This window comes from Amblyomma americanum, chromosome 1 (assembly GCF_052857255.1).
Source record: "Amblyomma americanum isolate KBUSLIRL-KWMA chromosome 1, ASM5285725v1, whole genome shotgun sequence".
NCBI lineage: Eukaryota > Metazoa > Arthropoda > Arachnida > Ixodida > Ixodidae > Amblyomma > Amblyomma americanum.
The window spans coordinates 345,075,622-345,097,361 of NC_135497.1; the positions used below are offsets into that span (position 1 = coordinate 345,075,622).

At 47.1% G+C, this 21,740-nt stretch overlaps 1 protein-coding gene across 1 annotated transcript in view; it reads right to left on the minus strand.

The window, feature by feature from the left end:
• LOC144115544 (three prime repair exonuclease 2-like) overlaps positions 1-21,740 on the minus strand; it is a 39,544-nt gene that overhangs the window by 16,859 nt on the left and 945 nt on the right. Inside the window, exons 2-3 of the mRNA XM_077649973.1 lie at positions 20,992-21,173; positions 16,657-16,814 (exon numbers count right to left, since the gene is read on the minus strand). Of these exons, the coding sequence (XP_077506099.1) occupies positions 16,657-16,814; positions 20,992-21,173 (340 nt within the window). The remainder of the gene's footprint in view (positions 1-16,656; positions 16,815-20,991; positions 21,174-21,740) is intronic.

Genomic DNA, 21,740 nt, shown 5'->3' on the forward strand with positions numbered 1-21,740 from the left:
TCCAGGTCGTGTCATATGCCTTCTCCATATCGAAAAAGACTGAAAGGCAGTGTTGCATGTGTATAAAGGCCTCTCGGATTGTGTTTTCCAGGCGGACTAAATGGTCGACTGTGGAACATGTTTTTTAAAACCACATTGGTGGACATCAAGAAGCTCTCGTGATTCTAGAATAAACATTAATCTAATATTTATAACACTCTCAAAAGATTTGGCAAGACAGCTTGTAAGGGTTATAGGCCTGTAACTGTTAGGGGAGGTTGGTGGCTTTCCTGGTTTTAGAAATGGAACAATAATGGCTTTTCTCCAAGCAGCTGGTATTTTCCCTACTACCCATATTTTGTTAAAAAATTTTAACAGAACTTCTACAGATTGCTCAGATAGATGGGACAGCATTTCAAAATGAATTTCGTCGGGGCCTGGTGCAGTTTGTTTACCTATAGACAGTACTCTCTGTATTTCTTGAAGTGTAATCAAATTATTGTAAGGCTCGTTTGTGCTGCCTGCCGTAGGGAGCCTTTGTTTTTCGGTTGTGTTCTTGTATTTTAAGAATGACCGTGTATAGTGGGAAGAACTAGAAACTATAAAAAAATGTTGCCCCAAAATGTCTGCTTGTTCTTTAATACTTGTCTGAATACCAGGATCCGTCAGCAGAGGAAGGGTGAATGGGGAATAGCTGCCATTTACTTTTCTGACCTGCTCCCACAGTTTTTTTGATGTTACCGAGCTGTTTATTGAAGACACATAATTTTGCCAAGACATTTTTTCCGCGTACCGCCGTATATATCGGGCTTTAGCTTTTGCCTTTTTGAAAACTATTAGAATTTCGTGAGTAGGATACCTACGAAATACACCCCGGGCCTTATTTTGTTGTTTTTTGGCTTCCCAACATTCTCGCGTCCACCATACCTTGTGGTTCTGGCGCACCACGCCTGTGGACAGGGGAATAGCTAGCCGTGCAGCATCGATGATACACTTTGTGAGAATTTCATTGAGTTCATCAATGCTAAGTGTTTCTGAGTAAATGTCTTCTAATCTGGCCTTTTCTCTAAACAACGCCCAATCAGCTATATGTAGCTTCCATCGCCGTGGTTTGGTTGGGATGGCTGCAGGTGAGGATGATAGGCTTATAAAAACTGGTAGGTGCTCACTCCCAAACGGGTTATCTAAAACGTCCCACTTAAAATCGCTAAAAACAAAAGGTGAACAAAAAGACAGGTCTAAACTGCTCATTTTCCCAGACGTTGGGGAACAGTATGTGGCCTTTTTCGTATTTAAAAGACACATTATTCGTCAGGATAAAATCTTCGATTATCTGACCTCTAGCGTCACAGCGTTCGCTTCCCCACAGGGAGGAGTGAGCATTAAAATCCCCAAGTAACAGATATGGCTCCGGAAGTTCTCTGATCAGTTGCTGTAGATCATGGAGTGTTAACGTAAAATGTGGAGGAATGTATACGGAACAGATTGTTAGTGTTTTGTAGCTTACGATACTGACTGCAACCGCCTCAAGTTTTGTTTTGAGTTTAATTTCTTGAGCAGGGATGCCGCTTTGAACGACTATCGCGTTGTCTCCCGATAGTCGATTTGCCTGCTCTCGATCGCGTCTAAAAGTTTTATAATGTTTCAGGATATGTACATGTTGTGGACCAAGATTGGTCTCCTGAAGACATAAAGCTGTGGGTAACATTGACCCTAAAATATGTGTTATGTCGCTGTAATTCTGCATAAGTCCTCTACAATTCCACTGAATTAAAAAAGCCATGTTTATGTTTTTGAGAAGAAATGAAGTGGGGTTTACTTATGTGGTGGGCCCGTTATGAGAGGCCTGTCTTTTTTCCGCTCAAGAGAGCTGTTCCGCCTCTGTAGTGGAGGCGGAGTGGGTGCTGTATCCATCACCTCAACCGAGGTGCTGGAGGACCGTGGAGGGGCCACGGTTGTGTTAGTTTCAGGCCTCTCCAGACGGGGGGGGGGGGGGAGGTCCTGCGGGATGCCGACCCATGGACTGGCGCTCCCTGCTTTGAGGATGGCAGAGCAGCCTTCACTGTCCCTGCCTGGGGCGTGGATGGCCCTGCCACTGGCTCTGTGAAAGCAGCCTCGGCAGGTGCCATAGTGCTGTGTGGTGCTACGCCCCCGCGCACCACATCAGCGAAGTTGGGTTTTGCTGTGAAAGAGAATGTGTTCGTAAGCGCAAAACGCCTCCTTGCTTCTTTGAATGAAATGTTTTCTTTTGTCTTTATGGTAATTATTTCCTTTTCTTTTTTCCAGGACGGACATGCCCTAGAGTACGCTGCATGGTCTCCTTCGCAGTTTGCGCAGCGCAGTGCTGCGTCACATTCTTCAGAATGCTGGTCTTTCGAAGCGCATTTCGCGCAGGTTTTGCGGCCGCGGCAACTTTGTGAGCCGTGGCCAAAATTTTGACAGTTGAAACATCGGCGGGGATTGGGTATATAATGTCTGACGTTGAATTTCAAGTATCCAACTTCGATCGTTTCGGGCAAGGTACTGGTGTTAAATGTGAGGACCATGTGTTTGGTATCTATTTCTTTGTTATCCCTGCGGATCTTGATTCGGTGAACGTCGATTACATTCTGGTCGGTAAGCCCTTCAAGCATTTCAGCTTCTGTGATATGGATAAAGTCTGATTCAGAGATTACACCTCGGACTGTGTTTAGAGATCGGTGGGGGGTTACAGAGACAGAGATGTCCCCTATAGACGCAATGTTGGAGAGTTTGGAACACTGGATGCTGTCGTGCAGCTCAAGAAGTAAGTCGCCGCTGGACATTTTTGAGACCTTGTAGCCAGGGCCCAAGGTATCGGTTAAGCATTTTGACACAAGGAATGGGGATATTATTCTTGCCTGTATTCCGTCACTTTCACTGTGGATTACGTGGAACTTTGAAAATGTTTGTCTCTTTTTTGAGAAAAAATCAGCTGCTTCATTCCGCCCTCTTTTTAGAGAGCGATCAGGTTTGGATAAGTGTGGAGCCATGAAAAAATTTAGTTTTTCGGTCATGGTGCCAGCCACCCACCACGGAGTCCAACAAGAGGACGGGACAGGAACTTGAAAGCAAGTCCTGCCTACGCCAGCTGTACACCTCAACTATAACCAAATATGACTCAACTCAGGGTAGTTGGTCACACAAGGTTAACCCTCGCCGCCAGGAAAACAGGAAAAACCAAGAAGTGAGTAGGATATAGGAGAGTTGTGAGACAGAGATAGGAAAGTGAAAGATGGAGAGGAGGATAGGAAAAGGAGACTGCCGATTCCCCCCGGTCCTCAGGCCGGAGGTGCCGTCTGCAGGAAGCTGGGGCCTCCACCAAGGAGCCTTAAGGGTCCAAACGCTCGGCATCGGCTCAACCACCAGGATCCCCTTTTCCCCGGACATGGCGATGCCATGCACGGCGAGGCGCGGGTGCTCGGGTCCGTGGTGATGCACAGTTCACCATCATCCCCTTGCGGGGATGTCCCTCGGGAACCCGCGGTGTCGCCACTCACCGTCGCGACGCCTGCAAGCTGCAGGCGCCCCCCTGCGGGGTAGCCCGTATTCAGCAGGCAAATGTTGTTGCCTAGAATAAAATCTTCTAAAACCCGGCCTCTAGTGTCCGTCTGTTTACTCCCCCAAAATGGGGAGTGCGCATACCAGATATGGCTCTGGTAACTGATTAAAAAGTGCTTCTAGGTCATGGAGTGTTAATGTGAGGTGTGGATGAAGATACACTATGCATATGGTAATTCTTTTAAAGCTAAGGACAGTGACTGCAACGGCTTCATAATTCGCCTGGAGCTTGATTTCATGCGTTGCAACACCGCTCTGAACTACAACAGCAATGCCTCCAGAGAGCCTATTCGCCTGCTCACGGTCATGACGAAAGACTTTATACTTTTAAAAATATTTTTGTGTAAAGGTCCCAAATTGGTCTCCTGAAGGCACAGTGCCACAGGAGACAGAGAATGTAAGAGATCTGTTGCATCACCATAGTTATTTAAAATTCCACGGCAGTTCCAGTGTATAAGAAATGCCATTATAAATTTTTAGGGGGATGTATTCATAACCTCAAGTCCCTCCTTGTTGAGGGCCTGTTATCGTGATTTTTAAAATTTTTTTCGGTCAAGGGAGCCCCGCCGCCGTTGCGGCAGAGGCGAGCTCTGACTTGTATCCATCGCCTCAGTGGAGGTGCTGGAGTTCCCCGGGGAACCCGCAGGCAGCGGGGTGGTGGACTTCTCCCGAACGGGGGAAGCCTTGCGGGCTGCTGACTTGGAGGCCGGCGGGCCTGTTTGTGAGGGTGGCATAGCAGCTCTCGCTGCATCTGCCAGGGGCGCGGATGGCCCTCCCTCAACCTCACTTAGTGTGAGCTGGGCAGGTGCCAAAGGCCGCTGTGGTGCGCTGCGCCGACGCACCACATTGGCGAAGTTTGTATGTGCGGTGAAAAAAAATGTGCCCTGAGTAGTTGCGTAACACTGTCTTGCCTCTTTAAATGTAACATTCTCTTTGGTCTTGATGGTAATAATTTCCTTTTCTTTTTTCCGTGCAAGGCACGATCTTGAATAAGTGGCGCGATCGCCTTCGCAGTTTGCGCAGCGTGGTGCAGCATTGCAGTCTTCGGATTTATGATCATTGGAGGCACATTTGGCACATGTATTGCAGCCGCAGCAGCTTTGGAAGCCGTGGCCAAATCTTTGGCATTTGAAGCACCGTCTAGGGTTAGGGATATATGGTCGGACGGAGATTTTTGCGTACCCTACCTGGATTGATTCAGGCAGGGTGCAGGAAGCAAAGGTCAGTACCACGTGTTTCGTTGGGATTTCTTTGTTTTATTTTCGTATTTTTATTCTATACTATATACATTGGTTACATTTTGTTCGGACAGTCCTTCCAGCATTTCCTCTTCTGTCAGGTGTGAAAAGTCGCTGTCGGAGATGACACCACGTACAGTGTTTAGCGATCTGTGGGGTGTTATAGACACAGCGATGTCACCGAAAGTTTCGATGTCTGCCAGTTTCGAGATTTGAGTGAAGTCAAGTTCTAGCAGGAGGTCTTCACTAGCCAGTCTTGTCACTTTGTACTTCAAACCTAATGAATCTGTGAGGACTTTTGAGACTGTGAAAGGAGATATGAGCCTGGCTGGTTTTTCCTTCTGTTCACTATGAATGATGTGGAATTTTGGGAAAGATGTTCCTTTTTTTGTTAAAGAACTGATAGGTTACATCGGTCCGCCCACTTTTAAGAGGGCGATCATTTGAAAGTAAGGAAGCAGCCATGGAAAAAAATGTTCTTCAGCCATGGTGCCAGCCAACCACCATGGAGCCCAACTAGGGGACAGGACAGGAACTTGAAAACAAGCCCTGCCCACGCCAGCTGTACACCACTGCTATAAACAAATATGACGCAACTCAGGGTAGCTGGCCGCACAAGGTTAACCCTCGCCGCCAGGAAAAAGGAAAAAAGTACGAAGTGAATAGGAGGCAGGAAAGTTGCGAGAAAGAAGATAGGAAAGTGAAAGATGGAGGGTAAGACAGGAAAAGGCGACTGCCGATTTCCCTCGGTCGGGTAAGGCCGGAGGTGCCGTCTACAGGAAGCTGGGGCCAAAGTAGTGTGTTGCCTCCGCCGAGGGGCCTTAAAGGTCCAAACGCTCGGCATCGGGTCAACCACCAGGATCCCCTTTTCCTCGGACACGGCAATGCCACGCATGGCGAAGCGTGGGTGCTCGGGTCCGTGGTGATGCGCTGTTCACCATCATCCCCCGCGGGGATGTCCCTGCGGATGCTCGGGAATACTGTGAATCGCTTCTGACGAAGGACCGTAGTGTTTGAACCATAGTGTTTGAATCCGTGGTGTCGCCACTCACCAATGCCTGCAAGCTGCAGACGCTCTCCTGCGGGGAATATTTTGGACTCTGTGGAGTCCAAAAGTTTTAATTTTTCGGACTAGAAAGTTTGTGTTTTAGGCCTAATATAGATGTCAGCAGGCATCGCTGCCACAACCAACCCATTCCCCGCCGCCGTAAAAGGCGCCATGGTGCAGGGTTGCCGATGAGCATATTTTAAAAGGAGCCAGACTGCGAGCTAAAATTAGCAAAAGTAGCCATCTTAGCACCGAATTTGTAGCCAAATATAATGAAATCGATATTATGAATACAGTTGTCATAAAATAAATACAATAAATAATAGCATTTTTAATCAACGCAAACAGAATAACGAGCACAATAGTTCGGCCCTTTTGCTTGGTGTTAAAGCTGAAGATAAATAAATTATTAAAGGCTCAGTGCATGCTGGCAGCAATCTTGCAAGAGTAATATTGTAAAACTCTAGGCAACAACTCAGCAGAACATTGAAGCTATTTTGAAGCTGCAGACCGAACTTCAATCTTGGAATCGCTATTAGGCTGCCCATGTACATTATGATGCACATCTGTTTTTTGTCAAGTCTTCATAGGAGAATAGGCACTGAGCATCAGCATTAAAAACTGGAACTATAAAAAACTTTAAATGTGCCTTGCGTCAGATGTGGAAAAGGGCATCCACCATTGGATGCAGTTGTTCTCTATTTTTGAAAGCATTTGATCATGTTCCTCATCACAGGCTTATGCTCAAACTAACTCAGTTGAATATTCACCCCGCTGTTATTACTTGGATTGCGGACTTCCTCAATGTTAGACTTTAGTTTACTGCTATTAGCAACTACAACCCCACTTACTCTAATGTCGCTTCTGGGGTACCACAGGGGAACGTTCTTGCTCCCCTCTTTTTAATATATATTAATGATTTACCAAACTCCGTGACTGCTTGAGTTAGGCTCTCTGCCGATGACTGTGTAATATACCGTAACATTATTTCTACCACTGATCAAAAATATTTGCAAACTGACCTGTATGCAATAACTGCATGGTGCACATCTTTGCTTATGCCACTTAATAGTTTTAAAACTAAGCTTATATCTTTCACTCACAGTTCTCACATTCCCTACAACTTATTTCCTAAACAACGATTCTGTCAAACTTGCAACTACAGTAGACGACCGAAAATTCAGGCGCCTGATTTTTCGGACATGCTTGATCATTCAGACTTTGTCACGGCACCCCGACATGGTTCTTTCACTCACAGTTCTCACATTCCCTACAACTTATTTCCTAAACAACGATTCTGTCAAACTTGCAACTACAGTAGACGACCGAAAATTCAGGCGCCTGATTTTTCGGACATGCTTGATCATTCAGACTTTGTCACGGCACCCCGACATGGATCATAGAGCCAATGTGTAAGAGAGCCTGAAATTTCGGGCAAACCGGAACTGACTGCTTGATTTTTTGGACCTCATTCGCACTCGCCGCCATATAGTGTGTACAGTGGAACATCGTTAATTCGAGCTGTAAGGGAGATCGAAAACTTTATCAAATGAAACGAAATTCAAGCTTAAAGGGAGCCTTTTAAATGGCGAGGCTGGAATTGTGCATGAGTCGGCACATCGCGCCCATGTGGTTTCGAATTCATACTATTCTTGAATGTCGTCAGCCGCATAAACTTGAACAACAGTCAGTTCGCGGAACTCATCTGTGCCAAGTTTTTAGTCCTTAATACGGGAAGAGGTAGCAGCGAAGCCTGTGGGAGACATATGGCTTCATGGAGAACGTGAGCGCAGAAGGAACTGGTGGTGCACTTCAAAGCGAGGTAAGCGTACCCGCGGCAAAACGCACCGCAACCCTGACTTTTCTATCGTAAAACGGTAAACAACTGGCGCTTCGATGACAGGCAAGATGCCTGCATTATACGCAAGCCACCACAAAGTGCATATCGCTGGGTATGATGCCGATTTTGACCCTAGTCGCTACGCCTAATGACGAAGGCCAACGCCGACGGAGCGCTTGCTTCGACCGTTTGTTGGTTCTTATTGTTTCGCCATCTTTGCGTTCTCGTTCCAGGCCCATCATACTGCGGCACAGTGCAGCTCCCGCAGCGGCATGTTCGCTCTCCTGTCTAGAGTTCGTCCCAACCCGTGCGTTCATCGGCGACATGCCGAGGGCAGCACAGCCAGGCTAAACTCGTGAAAGCGGTCGCCGCCTTTTGTCTGTGCACATGATGTGCGGCAAAATTTAGTCATGAGGAACTTCAGAATGTTTGAAATACAACTGACCCCCACCTTCAGCATATTGGCAATAAGTTCGTGATTTTTTCGACGAAATTTGATTTTTCAAACTGCCCGATTTTTCAGTCGTTTTCGCGGTCCCTAGAGAATCCGAAAAATTGGTCGTTAGCTCTACTTTACAAGTACATCGGAGTTCACCTGCAATCAGACTTAACATGGCTTAACCACATTAATCTAACTTAAGCATCCGCCAACCGCTCACTCGGCCTGCTAAAGCATAACCTCAGACTGGCTCCCCGCACCCAAAAAAACTTGCGTGCATCACACTCATTCGTCCAAATATTGAATATGCATCAGCCGTCTGGGATCCTGACCAAGTCTATCTCGTAGCTAACGTTGAGTCCTTGCAGAACCATGCTGCGCATTTTATTTTTCACACTACTCACATACTACCAGCGTCACTGCCTTTAAAAAAAAAAAAAATCGCGCCGAATTAGAAGACTTGATGATAGTGAATTTTTGTGGCGCAAGGGCATCTGCGGCCAAAGAGCGCCACGGTACAAGGTATTTCTCGTTTTGCTCAAGGTGGGGTCAGAGGCCCATTTCCCAAGCAATGCACCCTGATTAAGCCAAGCACCAGGCCAGGGGAAAGCTTGTACCCACTGTATCACCGGTGGGTACCCAGCGGCACTGGGGATCGAAACCCGCACCTCCCGCATGCGAGGCGGATGCTCAACCACTTGTCTTACCGCTGTAAACTATCATGGCTAGCACTTTTCCATAAACTGTATTGCCATCCATTGCTTCACCACGGTTTATTCCAGTCACCATCAGCCTTCTTTCTGCGGCTCGACCATCCGCAAAAAGTTAAATGCATCACAAGTCGTTCATCTGCATTTGCGAAGTCGTTCATACCACACACTATCGCACAGTGGAACAATTTACCAGCGCATACAGCCATTGAATCTAACGCCTCCACAATTCTTGCTCTCATCAGCAGCGACGTTGGCATTTTAAATGCTTGAACTGTTTTTTTTTTCCCCCAGTTGCTGTACTTTTGAGATTACTTCTTTTCTTTTCGTGCCTAATACGTAAACTGCAGTATTTTTCATTTCCGTTATGCCTAATCATTTTCTCTAAACCTATAATTTGTATTATATTTTCTATTGCCTGCTTCTTTATTTACTCTCTGGTGCTTAATTATTTTTCCATGTTATACCTAGCCTGTTTATTGATCCTTTGCTTGTTAATGACGTTCCTTGTACATGTTTTTTACCACTGACCCCCCCACCCCTCCATGTACAGTCAAACCCACTTGGAAGCTTGTTATTTCAAACTTCAGATGACCGGAAAAATTGTTCAAACTATTGAATGATCCCTAAAAGATGACGAGAACTGCTTGCATCATGGTATATTTATCCGGTGAAAGATTGGACAACGGTTGCTTGCTTTTGAGATGAGAACGGCACAAGGTTGATAATTGTTTACATTTTCATAAATGCTATATTGCATGCATACTGTCAGGAGCATCGAAGCAACACTGCTCACAGGTAAAAAAGGCTTCCCCGGCAACCTTCACAGTGTGGCACAGTACCGCCGCAACTCCACCAGTACTGCGTCACAAGCGGCAGCGCCGCATGTGAGGAGGCCTCACTGCACAAACAGCGAATGGCACGTGACAAGTGCGCAGTTTCAAAGCACTGGAAAAACTGAAGAGAAAGAATCACCTGGACGAAAATGCTCACGCCAATCGGCGCCTGAAATGGCCCGCAGCTGGCTGATACGTTTTTTTTAAAACATGGAAAACGCTTTGGCTGACATGAGCTTGCGCGAAGCTCTGAAAAGCGAAACCAAAACCGTGTGGTCTGACTGACTTCGAGACGTGGCCGTACGTTTGTCACCGTGCACACACGTTGAGGTACACGGGTGACTCTGCAGCATAGAATTCAGGTTTGCGCTGGGCTATTTGGACGAAAGCTTGCCGCGCCAGTCATACATGGACGCAGCCTCCCTACGGGAGCCCTTTTGAATTAACCGGTGTGCGGCTCGTAGCGTCTGAATTAGCGAGCGTACGATGTAATACCGTATTTATTCGAATCTAGGTCGATAGTTTTTAAAAAAAAACGAGATGTAGAACTCTTATGTCGGCTTAGATTCGAGGATTTCGTTTCGAGGTTTCGTATTCGTAAAATACGAATAAATGTAGCACGCAGGTGGCGCCCCCACAAAATGCCAACGAAAGACAGCACTGTAGCCGTTGCTATCCGTAGCCGTTGCTATCCGTAGCCGATACTGATCAAAGCACACATGAGCACTGGCTGCCATTTTGGCCTTGTTCTGTTCTCGTGCGGTGGCGTGAGCACATTCGCAGCAGTGACGTTTTCGTGCCAAACAGGCGGTGCCATTATAGTGCCGCCTTCAAGCGGAAAGTTATAGTCGCTGCAGAGCAGTCGTCAAATCTTCAAGCCGGGCGGGACTCCGGCGTGGATGAGAAGAATGTTCGCCGTTGGAGGGGGGCAGCGTAACGAAATTTTTGCTTGCGCGGCAACGAGAACGGCTTTCACGGGCCCCAAGAAAGGCCGCCATCCAGAAGTGGAGGTAGCTCTGGCCGAGTTTGTGGAGACGCAGAGGTCAGCGGCACTTCCAGTGACCACGGAAGTGCTGCAAGCCAAAGCAAGAGAGCAGGCGAGAGAGCGAGGCGTCCCCCGGGAACTGTTCAAAGCCAGCCGGGGCTGGTTGCAGAAGTTCATGAAGCGCTTTGGCTTCAGCCTCCGACGTCGCACGTCCATTTGTCAAAAGCTGCCGGGCGACTTCGAAGAGAAGCTGATCTCATTTCAGCGATTCGTAATAAGGAAGAGGATGGAGCACGGCTACGCCGTAGGACAAATGGGAAACGCTGACCAGACGCCGGTATGGTTTGACATGCCAGTGGCGTGCACCGTGAACGAAAAAGGTGCCAAGGAAGTGAAAGTGCGCTCGGCCGGATACGAAAAGCAGCGCATGACTGTAATGCTGGCCTGCACGGCGGATGGCCACAAGCTGCCGGCGTATATAATTTTTAAGAGGAAGACTCTACCAGCTCGGGAAGTGTTTCCAAGAAATGTGATCGTCCGCGCCAACGAAAATGGATGGATGGCGAGCGATATGGTTGAGCAGTGGATCAGAATGGTTTGGCAGCGGCGTCCAGGGGCCCTCTTGGCCAAACGTTCCCTCCTCGTCCTGGACTCTTACCGTGGACACCTCACTGACGGCGTAAAAGCTGCGCTTTCCGAAGCCGGTATTGACGTCGCCATCATACCCGGCAGCATGACAGGCCAGCTGCAGCCTCTTGATGTGTGCCTCAATAAGCCTTTCAAGGATCGGCTGCGCAAGTACTACGTGGACTGGCTTAGTGAAGAGCGGCGCGAGCTTACACCAACAGGCCGAATAAAGCGCGCCTCACTGGGAGTTGTAGCCACTTGGATAGCTGCAGCCTGGGATGACATCCCAGAAAGCTTGGTTGCACGCTCATTCCGCAAGTGCTGCATCTCTAATGCACTTGATGGCAGTGAAGATAGTGCACTGTTCGAGGAGGCCAGCGATAAAGAAGTCAGCGATGATGATGACGAATGAGCGGGGGCTGATCCCGGGCTGGCGTTGCATATGTCTCCTCGCCCAACGCCGCCTCTCCTCCTCCTCTTCTCTCAAAGCTCCTTTGGCAGCTTTTTTTTTTCAACGGTCCCTCTCAGGGCCATCAATCACGCTTCGGCAGAGCATGCAGGCACGATGCTTCCCGTTGTGTCTCACTCGAGTTCCTCTCTCTACACCAAGTCGCCTATGCGCAGACACATGGTGCAGTCGTTTCGCGCCACGCACTTTCACGTGCGCGGCGACGTAAGAACAGTCGTGTCGCGTCATAAAAATAATTGTGATAATGAGGTATAAACAGTGTTGTTTTTTCGGCCGGCCTACAATCGAGGTAAGTTTTTTTTTTTCTGTGGCCTTCAACTTTCGGGTCTCGGCTTAGAATCGTGGCCGGCCTAGATTCGAGTAAATACGGTAGATATGGGCATTGGCCAGGACAGTACTGGCAGTTTGAATCAAAACCTGTTCGAATTATCCGGATCTCGAATTAATGTAGGGTCGAAATAACAGGCTTTTACTCTACATTACAGCTTGCACAGATTCCTAGTCATTGTTGTCCGCGCCGGTGACAGTTGCCATGATCGCCTTGTCAGTGAGGTCTTCATTTGTCATGAATGCATCATCAGCGTGAAAGAATTCTTCGAATCGACATGCTGAGATCATCACCCTTCACCGATGACCAAAGTACCATACCATCACTGCACCGGCGGGAGCTTCGCTGGCATCACGCCCGCTTTCCAGAAGCAATTCTTGACGGGAAATCCAAGGAACTTGCAGAACCAAGGAAATGGTGAAAGGTGACAAAAGAAAAACCACACTGGCAACACACGTGCACTGCACCGACTGATTAAGAGTATGCATGGCACACGTGGCCGGTGCAGCAACCCAGCAGCTCGCCTGACAAAGTAACGCCTGCCCTAAGGACAAGTGCAATTCGCGAAGTTACCGAAGAACAGAGGAAGACATGACAATGCGACAATGCCGCGCTCTCGCATCTCTCACTGCCAGCCGTCCCACAGAATGCAAAAAGAAAAAGAAAAAAAAATGTCGGCTTATTTTCTGCGAGCGGCTCACAGAAATGTTAATGGACTGCTCCACCAAGGCTCCCTACTTTCTTCTCTGCCTGGTTGCAAGAGGGAACGCATCCACCGTTTCCCTCCCTGCGTAGCCGTGACATGCAAGGATCCTCGGTGTGCACGGTGTCTTCAAGTGCTCGTCACGAGTTCTTTCGCTTTCTCTGCGTCGCTGCACCGGCTCGGTCCGTCAGTCGACTCCACACACGCGCACTTTTGCACTGTAAGCGCGGTTTGGCTGGTGCGATTGTAGCGTATCCACGTTTTTGTTTCTTTCAAGGTTTACTTTCACTGACCAGATTTAATCGTTATAACGAATAATGTGCTATGAGAGCATTGCTATAAGCGATTTATTTTACCATAACACATAGTAAAGCTGATGGTGCTGCTACTAACCATTATTATATCTGATATATTGTTATAACCGGTATTGCTATAAGTGGGGTTGACTGTAATACCCCCGAAGGTGGACGTTTAGGGGTATGCTGAATAAATAAATAAATGTCTGTACGATCCCGCTGCGTGCCATAAATCCAAACATGATGCGTGATCAAGTGTGCGCTAATTAAGTGTCTACACTTACTTTATTTGCAACATAGGAGTATCCAAAAAAAATTCAGCCCCTGTTTCAGTGTTTTCACAGCTTCTAGCATTTTCTATGTCATCAGGATTGATGGTACGGAGCCTTCGAAGTGCAGATGAGGAATTTCGAAGCCGCTGCAGGAGTCATATTGCCATTTGCCTGAAGGAATAGAAGCAGCGCTCTCTCATAGCCCCGTAAGTCTAGTGAAATATTGTCTCTAAAGATGTCACCTTCTTTAAAGTTGAGCCGCTCGAGCATGTAGGCTTCCTAGCTATCCTAGCCGTGCGCACTGGTGGCTCAATGCACACCATCGGCGCCAGCGGGGATGGTGCGATTAAAAGAAATGGCTAGTAAATGCACCAAAATAAAAGTTCAAAGTAACCAGGGAGCCAACCCAAAATTTTCACCGCCAGATTTGGTCGTAAAGTAGCCAATGTGGCGCAAAGTAGCCACCAACGGCAACCCTGCCTTGGCGGGCGCTGATGGGAGTGAATCGGACAAATTGGCTTGGACAGGCTTGGCTATTGGTTCTCCATCGTTGCCATTCGAGATTGCTTACAAAGAGTGCGCGATCGCATTGAAACAGGACAGCTGCAGCATCTGCTGCAGCTTGGACGACGGCACTCGCGGGGTGGGGCAGCGGATGCGGGGGGAGGAGTGCACTCGGAGGCGCTCGTGTCCACTCGTGTCTTCCCATGGGTTACCTCTATAGATCTTCGCAAGCGTCGTTGCCCATGTAAACTGACTGTTCTTGCTTCATGTGGCATGTGCATTCGTTCGCAGCAGACCTGCGGCCCCGTTGCACTGTCTGGTATTGTGACGTGAGGTGATGCAGACATGACTGGCTCAGATACAGTCTAATATATCGCTTGCAAGCGAAACTTTGGGCGCAGCAAATGTCGCGATTTTTAAAGCAGGTTTTTAATACAAAAGTTTCTTTTTTTAAGTTCACGACTCGGATTCGGTGGGACCCTGAAAATGGTCTGAATAATCGAACAGTCCAAAACATTTTAAGTTCACAAATTTTTTGGACTGTTCGATTATTCAGACCATTTTCCGGGTCCGACAGAGTAAAAAAATCGGTCGGCGACTGTATTTGCTTTGTGCATTTGATGAAGGTAAGCGGGTTGGTTCTGTTCATCTAATATAGATCACTACAGTGTGCCCAACGCATTTCTACCCACTGATAAATTTCGCAGTGAATTGATCTTTCATCAAATCATCAAATGCCCACCTGATGTCATATCCACTGCAAAAGCCACAGATGAGTAGTGACACTGTCAGTACCATGATCTTGGTTTCTTGAGCAAATTAAAATATTAAATACTAGAATATATGACCGCCACGGATAGCAATACCACAACTAAATCTGTGCAAGAGCAAGCAAAACAGGTGTGTGTAAGGGCACCACCGGCTGGACCCTGTTTTCCCAGAAGGAAAAATTAAAAAAAAAAATATGTCTGTAAGCGCCGCACCCAAACTTTCCATGACCCAGGCGGGAATAGCCTTCGAAATGCTCGCGCCGTGGCCTCCGCGATCAGCTCCAACTGTGAGCGACGGCGCTCTTGATCACGAAGGCGAAGCATGCGCACAGGAGCTTCCCGGTGCCACCCACGGATGGCACCCGAGGCCACGGCTCATCATCATCATCGTCAACTTTTCCCTCCGCCGCAAGTTCCCGCTACCCATATAGGCACCAGTATCACCAGCTGCGGCTTTATGTCAGTTTTGTGGCTCTCAAAGGCACGGGAGTTGTGGTAGCGTGTTAGCTCACCATAGTTGTGGCTTTTGCGTGCTGCCACCGAGTGTTGTGGTTTTAGCATGATGGGCAAGCACCTTAATAGCTACACGGCTAGGAGTTTGCTGTAGAACACTGCAAGCGTGTGGCAGGCGGGAAATTCGACGTGGCCGAGAAGTGCGTCCGACGATGGTGCAACCAAAAGGATGGATTGAGAAACACAAGCTGCAAAAAAATGCTTTCTGAGGCAAACCATGCAAGTTTCCCAAACTGGAAGAAGAGCTGCTCTGCTAAGTGATGGAAGTGCGGAACAACAGCTACACATTGACAGCAGACATGCTGCATGTCGTTTCAAGGAATGAGCGTGCACCAGAGCACACGAGCTCGCAGTCTGAATACTCCACGAGTGAGGATTGAATGTAGAATAAATGCTACTCATTTCCAGATTGTGGCGTTTTTACTTAAATAATATTTTTTTTTTCGCAAATCGAGTGTATGGGCCGCACCCCGAAAGTTGGCCCTCAAATCTGGAAAAAAAAGTGCAGCCCTTACACACGTTTACAGTCGAGCCCGCTTATAACGAACATGAGTGTCACGCAGCGTCCGTTCGTTATATCCTGAAGTTCGTAGTGGTAGACCACAGCTTGTCAAAACACAAAATTTTTTCTTTGCAAAGAAGCTCGTAATGGACGTCTGTTTTTGCAGCGCAGATCCTATGAGCGAGGTTTCCAGTTTATTTAATGGAGAAGTGTGCTCTTCGCCGAGGCCCTTGGCATAGACAAGTTGTCTGAGGCTCTTTATGTAGCCCATTGCTACAGGCGTGCTTATGGGTGCTGGCTCCGAAGTTTCATCCTCATCTGATTCCTCCGCGTCACTCTCGTCCCGCAATTCAAAAACGATGCCCTCGTCCATGCACGGTTCCGTGGCGTCGGCGTCGACAGAAATAAAATCATTTCAACCAATGCCATGACCCCCCAAGTCGGAGTCGACGGCGTGCTGCCACAAATCGCCGCCAGTGTGGTCATCTCCCAAAGCTTCACGGAGCATGGCTTCCGCGATCAGCACCGGCAGCAGTGTGAGGAAGGCAATCTTGGAAGGCGCACCGGTGGGGAAAGGGTAGCTTGCTTGACAGCGGCACGAAACGGGGCGGACAGTTCGCCCGCAATGAGGCTTGGGGAAACATACCGCGCGCCGGGCGAACAAAGGGGTCGGAGGCAGGTTACCTCACGTCGCGGCGCCGTCCGTTCGCTGTAACCGATCAGCAAGGCTTAATGACGTTTGTTACAAGTGTGATTTTGTGCCATTGAAATAATGTATATTTTGACAGTCGCGCAGGTCTCATTCGCTATAAGCGAAGGTTTGTCTTAAGTGGGGCCGTTATATGTGGGCTCGACTGTGTACAGTACACACATTGCATGCCAGTCACAGTTTTCCACAAAAAACCACTATGGGAACTAGAATATGCCTGCTAGCTGCTAACCGATCCAACCAGTTTCAACAATTACACCCTTTTTGTAATGCTGCAAATGTTTTTTGTGGCAACCGATGGCCCCTCACCTGTCCACAGCCACCATGGCCAGCTCAGTTATGCTGACTCGCTGGTAGCTTGATGGCAGGCCTGTTGTTTCCAGGTCAAAGAAGACCAGAGTCTTGACTGGCTCAGGAAGCACTGGTGACAACTGTGCTGGTGCCACTGCAGACACGGTGGTCTGCTTCTGCAAAAAAAAAGCAACTAAATAAAAAACTAGTCCAAATGTGCAGTATAGATGTCTTCTTCACATATGCCCCGAGACAGAAAGGAAGAAAGAGAAAAGAAGAAAGACAGAAAGAAAACCCCAATCCTTGCAGCATGATTTCCTTATTTGCCTTGTAAATTCAATCAGCTTCTGCCTCCCACATTAGATGTCAAGGGAGAAAAAAAATTTGCAGCGGATTATCTGCTGCACTGGACAAAATCTGGAAAATAGACATTTGAGTGGCACAAAGTGTGCAAATGCTTGGATGGATGCACTGTATATTATATTATAACATAAGTGATGTTACTTTTTTGGCTGCAGTGCCACGCCCTACCTACTGCTTCTTGAGTGCAGCCACTCATAGTCCTTCCCCAGCATGATTGGCACTGTCCAGGGCACCCCCCACTGGTGAGGAAAAGTATTGACAAAATGAGTCTTTGCAGGTGCTAAATGAAAGCCTGCCATGAAAAAAAAAAAAAGAAAATAATAAGAAACTTTTGCTGAAATCAGATTCCCAGTAAATTAAAAAAACCCAACAGTTATATGCAATTAAAGAGAGCAAAAAAAATGTAGGTTTGCCATGTGTTAGTGGGTTAGCTCACAGGTATGGGACAACACTGATCTGTAATGTAAGCAAGATGCAGTGGCGCTTCTGTCACTAGCTGATCTGACCGGGGGTGTAAAGTAAAAATACACAGAAAACCGTTTTAAAAGAAGTTTTCCGATATTGTAGTGCATCTGTGATGTAATCCCTTTGTGAAGAATAACCAGGTACATCTTAGAACAGATTGCAAAAGTATTTCAAAGCACTGTCACATGCTTGCATTGAATCGCCCCCTGATGGGAGTAAGAACGGGAGTGCAACCAGCGGACACTCATGAAAGCAATACTTTTTCTTGTTTCACAGAATACCCATACAGGTGGCTGTTATCAGTTGGCGAGTACTTTGAAGAGTGTGACAAAATGCACTTTGTCATTTTGAAGTTACCTTTTTAAAACGCCACAATAATTGTGAGTTGCGAAGCCGGACATACCCCCAAAAGGTGTTTCTTCGCATCACGCAAGCTTCTCATGCAGTCTGACAATGCTGTCACACAAACTACATTCTCTAACAAATACTGCCGTTCAAACTACAGCAAGGTTTACATCGTTACATTGAAGACAGTCCGCAAACAGCATGGTAAGTGAACTGTGCAGAGTAGCCGACAATTGACACCATAATTACAGACAGAGGCGGCACTAGCGGATGCTGGAGCCAGCAGGCGATATAGTATGCACTGTCGTCTGTTAGAGTGCGCTTTCGTTTGCTGCTGTGGCATCTGAGAACTGCTTTTTCATGTAATGCTGTCTAGTTTGAACGTCTGTACAGTAGAACCCTCCATAGTAAAGTCACTCGAACCAGCAAAATTTTTTACTATATAAGGGTCTCTACTATATCAGTTGTTGGTGATGGCATGGCTTTGGCTTTGAGGACGCTTCCTGGTTGCTTACTAAACACAAAGTGTTGGCTTATAAAAGAAACACTCAGAAATACCTTCCACCTGCTCTTACCGACCCTTTACGTGATAGTTGCCAATTCTCATGTTACGTTTTCGATTTCGTTTACAAGTACTGCATTTGCACGAATACAACATGGCTACGAACATAACGCCAATATGTTTCATATATAAACCAAAAGTTTTGTGTGAACACGACATTATCTTCCACACAGTCGGCGTGATTTAAGAGGAAATATTTAAGAAACTACCCATGCAGTGCCGGGTAGTTCGCCATGCATGTTCGCCTTTTTCTTCTCTTCTCTACTCATCGCTGCACTTTTACTAACTTCCCTTTCTCAGCAAACTGCGCCGCCTTCTTTCTACGTTCATAGACAGCTTTACTTGCACGCCACGCGCTTTGGCTCAAGGCATTCGAAAAATTGGCTTCCCCTCGTGCTTTTGAGCTTAGTGATGAAGCCATCTAAAAAAAAAAAATGGGGACAGACAAGCTCCGCCTTTAAAGGGGCTCTGAAATACCTTCCGAGGAGAGCATATCAACTCGCTCAATCCCTACACTATGTTGTCATCAAAACCTGAGCCAAATAATACACTTCTACACGCAGCAGAGGACCCACAATCAAACTCGAACGTTGGCGAGCTCTTCCCGGCGACTTTTTCATGCTCGCACCCTCCTCCGTCGCTCGCATCTGCGTATACAAGTTGAGAGGTGGCCATCGGTTAGATTCGTTCATACGTCGGGCAGTTACCGTGGCCATGGCCAATAATGCACGTAGCTCCGGCGAGTGAGGAGGATCCGCTCCGTAAGTGGGGCCAGCGGAGGACCGCTGACCTTCCAGAGTGCAAAAAGTGACGAGAGGAGAAGGAAAGCCACGAAGACGCTGAAATTCAAATTTTGACTACAGATAACTCAACTTCTAGAAAGCGCATTAAAAAAATTCTTGCTGGACAATATTTGTGAAGCGGTGTGCTTTAACATCCTCAGCATACCGCAACTTTATTAGTGCCCCTTTCAGAGCCCCTTTAAGGGCATGATGCGAAAGTGGTTCATACTGCCCATGCGGACACAGACACTGTTTCCTCTTTCACAATCATTGCTTGACAGACCACACGACATACATATAAAGCCCCACTTTAACCAAGCTGTACGAATGTGCGTGGTATAGAGGTAGTGTGTGACTCACAACCCGAAGGCCCGAGGGTCAGGGGTTTCCGATGCGCCGCCAATGTGGCTGGTGCCATCTATGGGAGCCTCTTGAAATCTACTAGTCCTAATTCTTCTGTCACGGCGAAAACCGACCTTCCTGTTACATGGGGCATTTATGCTTTCGCGTAAAAGCTGTTTTATCATTTTTGGTATCCATTTGCCTCCTAACGTTGGCCTCGCAATCCTCGAGTTCGCACGTGCCGCGCTGTCATCATTCTGAGGGAAGTACATCGCCACGGCCAGACACGCTTTACTAATAGCCATTTCTTGTAAAAAAATATTTACTATAAACAAAAAAAAGTACAGTCTACGGAAGGCGAAATGGGACTGCAGTTTCACTTCATTATATCAGAATTTACTGCAGCTGGGTTATACTGTATTATTGAGAAAATGTAGCACCTGCGGCAGCATGTCAGACAACACGAGAATCTTGCACAATTCAGGAAAATACCCTCTGGATATAGTGCCTTTTGGGGGTGTGTCCGGCTTCACAACACACATTTATCGTGGCATTTTAAAAAGGTAGCTTCGAAATGATGCAGCATACCTTGTCATACTATTCTTAAAAGTACTCACCAAATGTTAACAGCCACCGCCTCTATGGGTACTTTGTGAAAAGAGAAGAATATTTCATAAAGTTTTGCGTACATGTGTTTTTATTGATCGCACTGCCGCCCTGCCCTCCTAGTGAGGGGTAACTCCCACACACACATATCAGAGTTTTAAAAATAAACTGCCTTTGAAATGACATTTCATGTTTCCATAATGTGTTCAGGATGCCTCTGGTTATTCTTCACGCAGGGATGACATCACTGGTGCACCATGAAATCAGAAAAACGGCTTTGAAAACTTTTGTTTACATCTATTCCTACGTGCACTATCTTTACACCTTTAGTCTGCTCCGGCGTCTGCGAGTGCCCCCATGTTTGTAAACACGGTGCTGGTCTATAGATGGCTTGCACATGACGTGAAACAGAAGACTGCCCTTGTAGCCTTACGAGATATCCGGCTTCATGTGCTTGGCACTCATATCCTTCAGTCATACCTGTTGAACAACTTCGGTCATCTATCATGGCCTTTTCACAGGCTGACACAAATATCCATTGCATTATGCCCAAAATACAGCCAAGCATGTGCAGACATAACATCAATCAACTGCTGGGCAGCACTTGTTTGCTCAGCAGTTCCTCTACAAGTGACGTGACATTCTGCAGGCCTCCAAATTCCAAGCAAATTGGCATGCTGTACTGTATATTCTGTACGCAAGTGAACAAGGTTAGTAGCTACTCCATTCTGGAAACAATGAATCCATTTCTTGAAAAACGAAATGGTTAGTCCGCCATCTGAAACGGCCTGCAACAATTCATAACAGTTCCGGCAAACGTGGTAACTTCTTGTCAGCAAATCAGAAAACACGTCAACTGCAAATGCATCCATTTTAGCTACAGCTTACCTGAACAGTCTGTTCAGTGACTGTTCCGAATACACCGTGTGGCTGCATAGGCAATGCCGCTGGCCGTGCTGGTCTGTCCGGTGACTGTATCTGCAGAGGCCCTAATGGACTGGCACCCAGCATGGCCACAGGAAAGGTTCCACTGAATGATGACACCACAGCTGTGGTGGCTTGTACTTGGGCTGGTTTTCAAAGAACAGACAGCAAAGGATAAGACTGTATAATGTACATACATGTATATATATTCCATGAATCACATAAACTACTGCCACAGAAGTGGACTTGCATGCCTGGACATGCATGACAGAAGGCTTTCCAAAGAGAGAATTTAAAAAGGCAAGTTTGAACGATAGTTGGACCCACACGTTTGAATTCACCTTTCATGGATTAACCCATCATTAGCATTCACATCTGGGATTCAGCATGCTTGGAGAAACTGTAGAGTGTATGCCTGTTTACTCGCGGCTGTCCAGAACCTTTTTTTTGATTGGCATCAGCCTGCAAGAGTTACATCTCAAATAACCCGCAACAGAACAGAAAAAAAATTATTTACTGTGCACCGAATGCTTCGTACAGATTATTCCTCATCTTGAGCTACAAATCTTGCACTAAGCACACAGCTGTTTATAATTTGCGCAGCAGATGTCATCGCATCTGCTTTTTAGAACTCCTCCAGGACAAAGTGTCATGTCGATCACATGTAGTCGAAAGCACGATAAGACGCTCGTACTGTCAGGGACAAAAGTCTA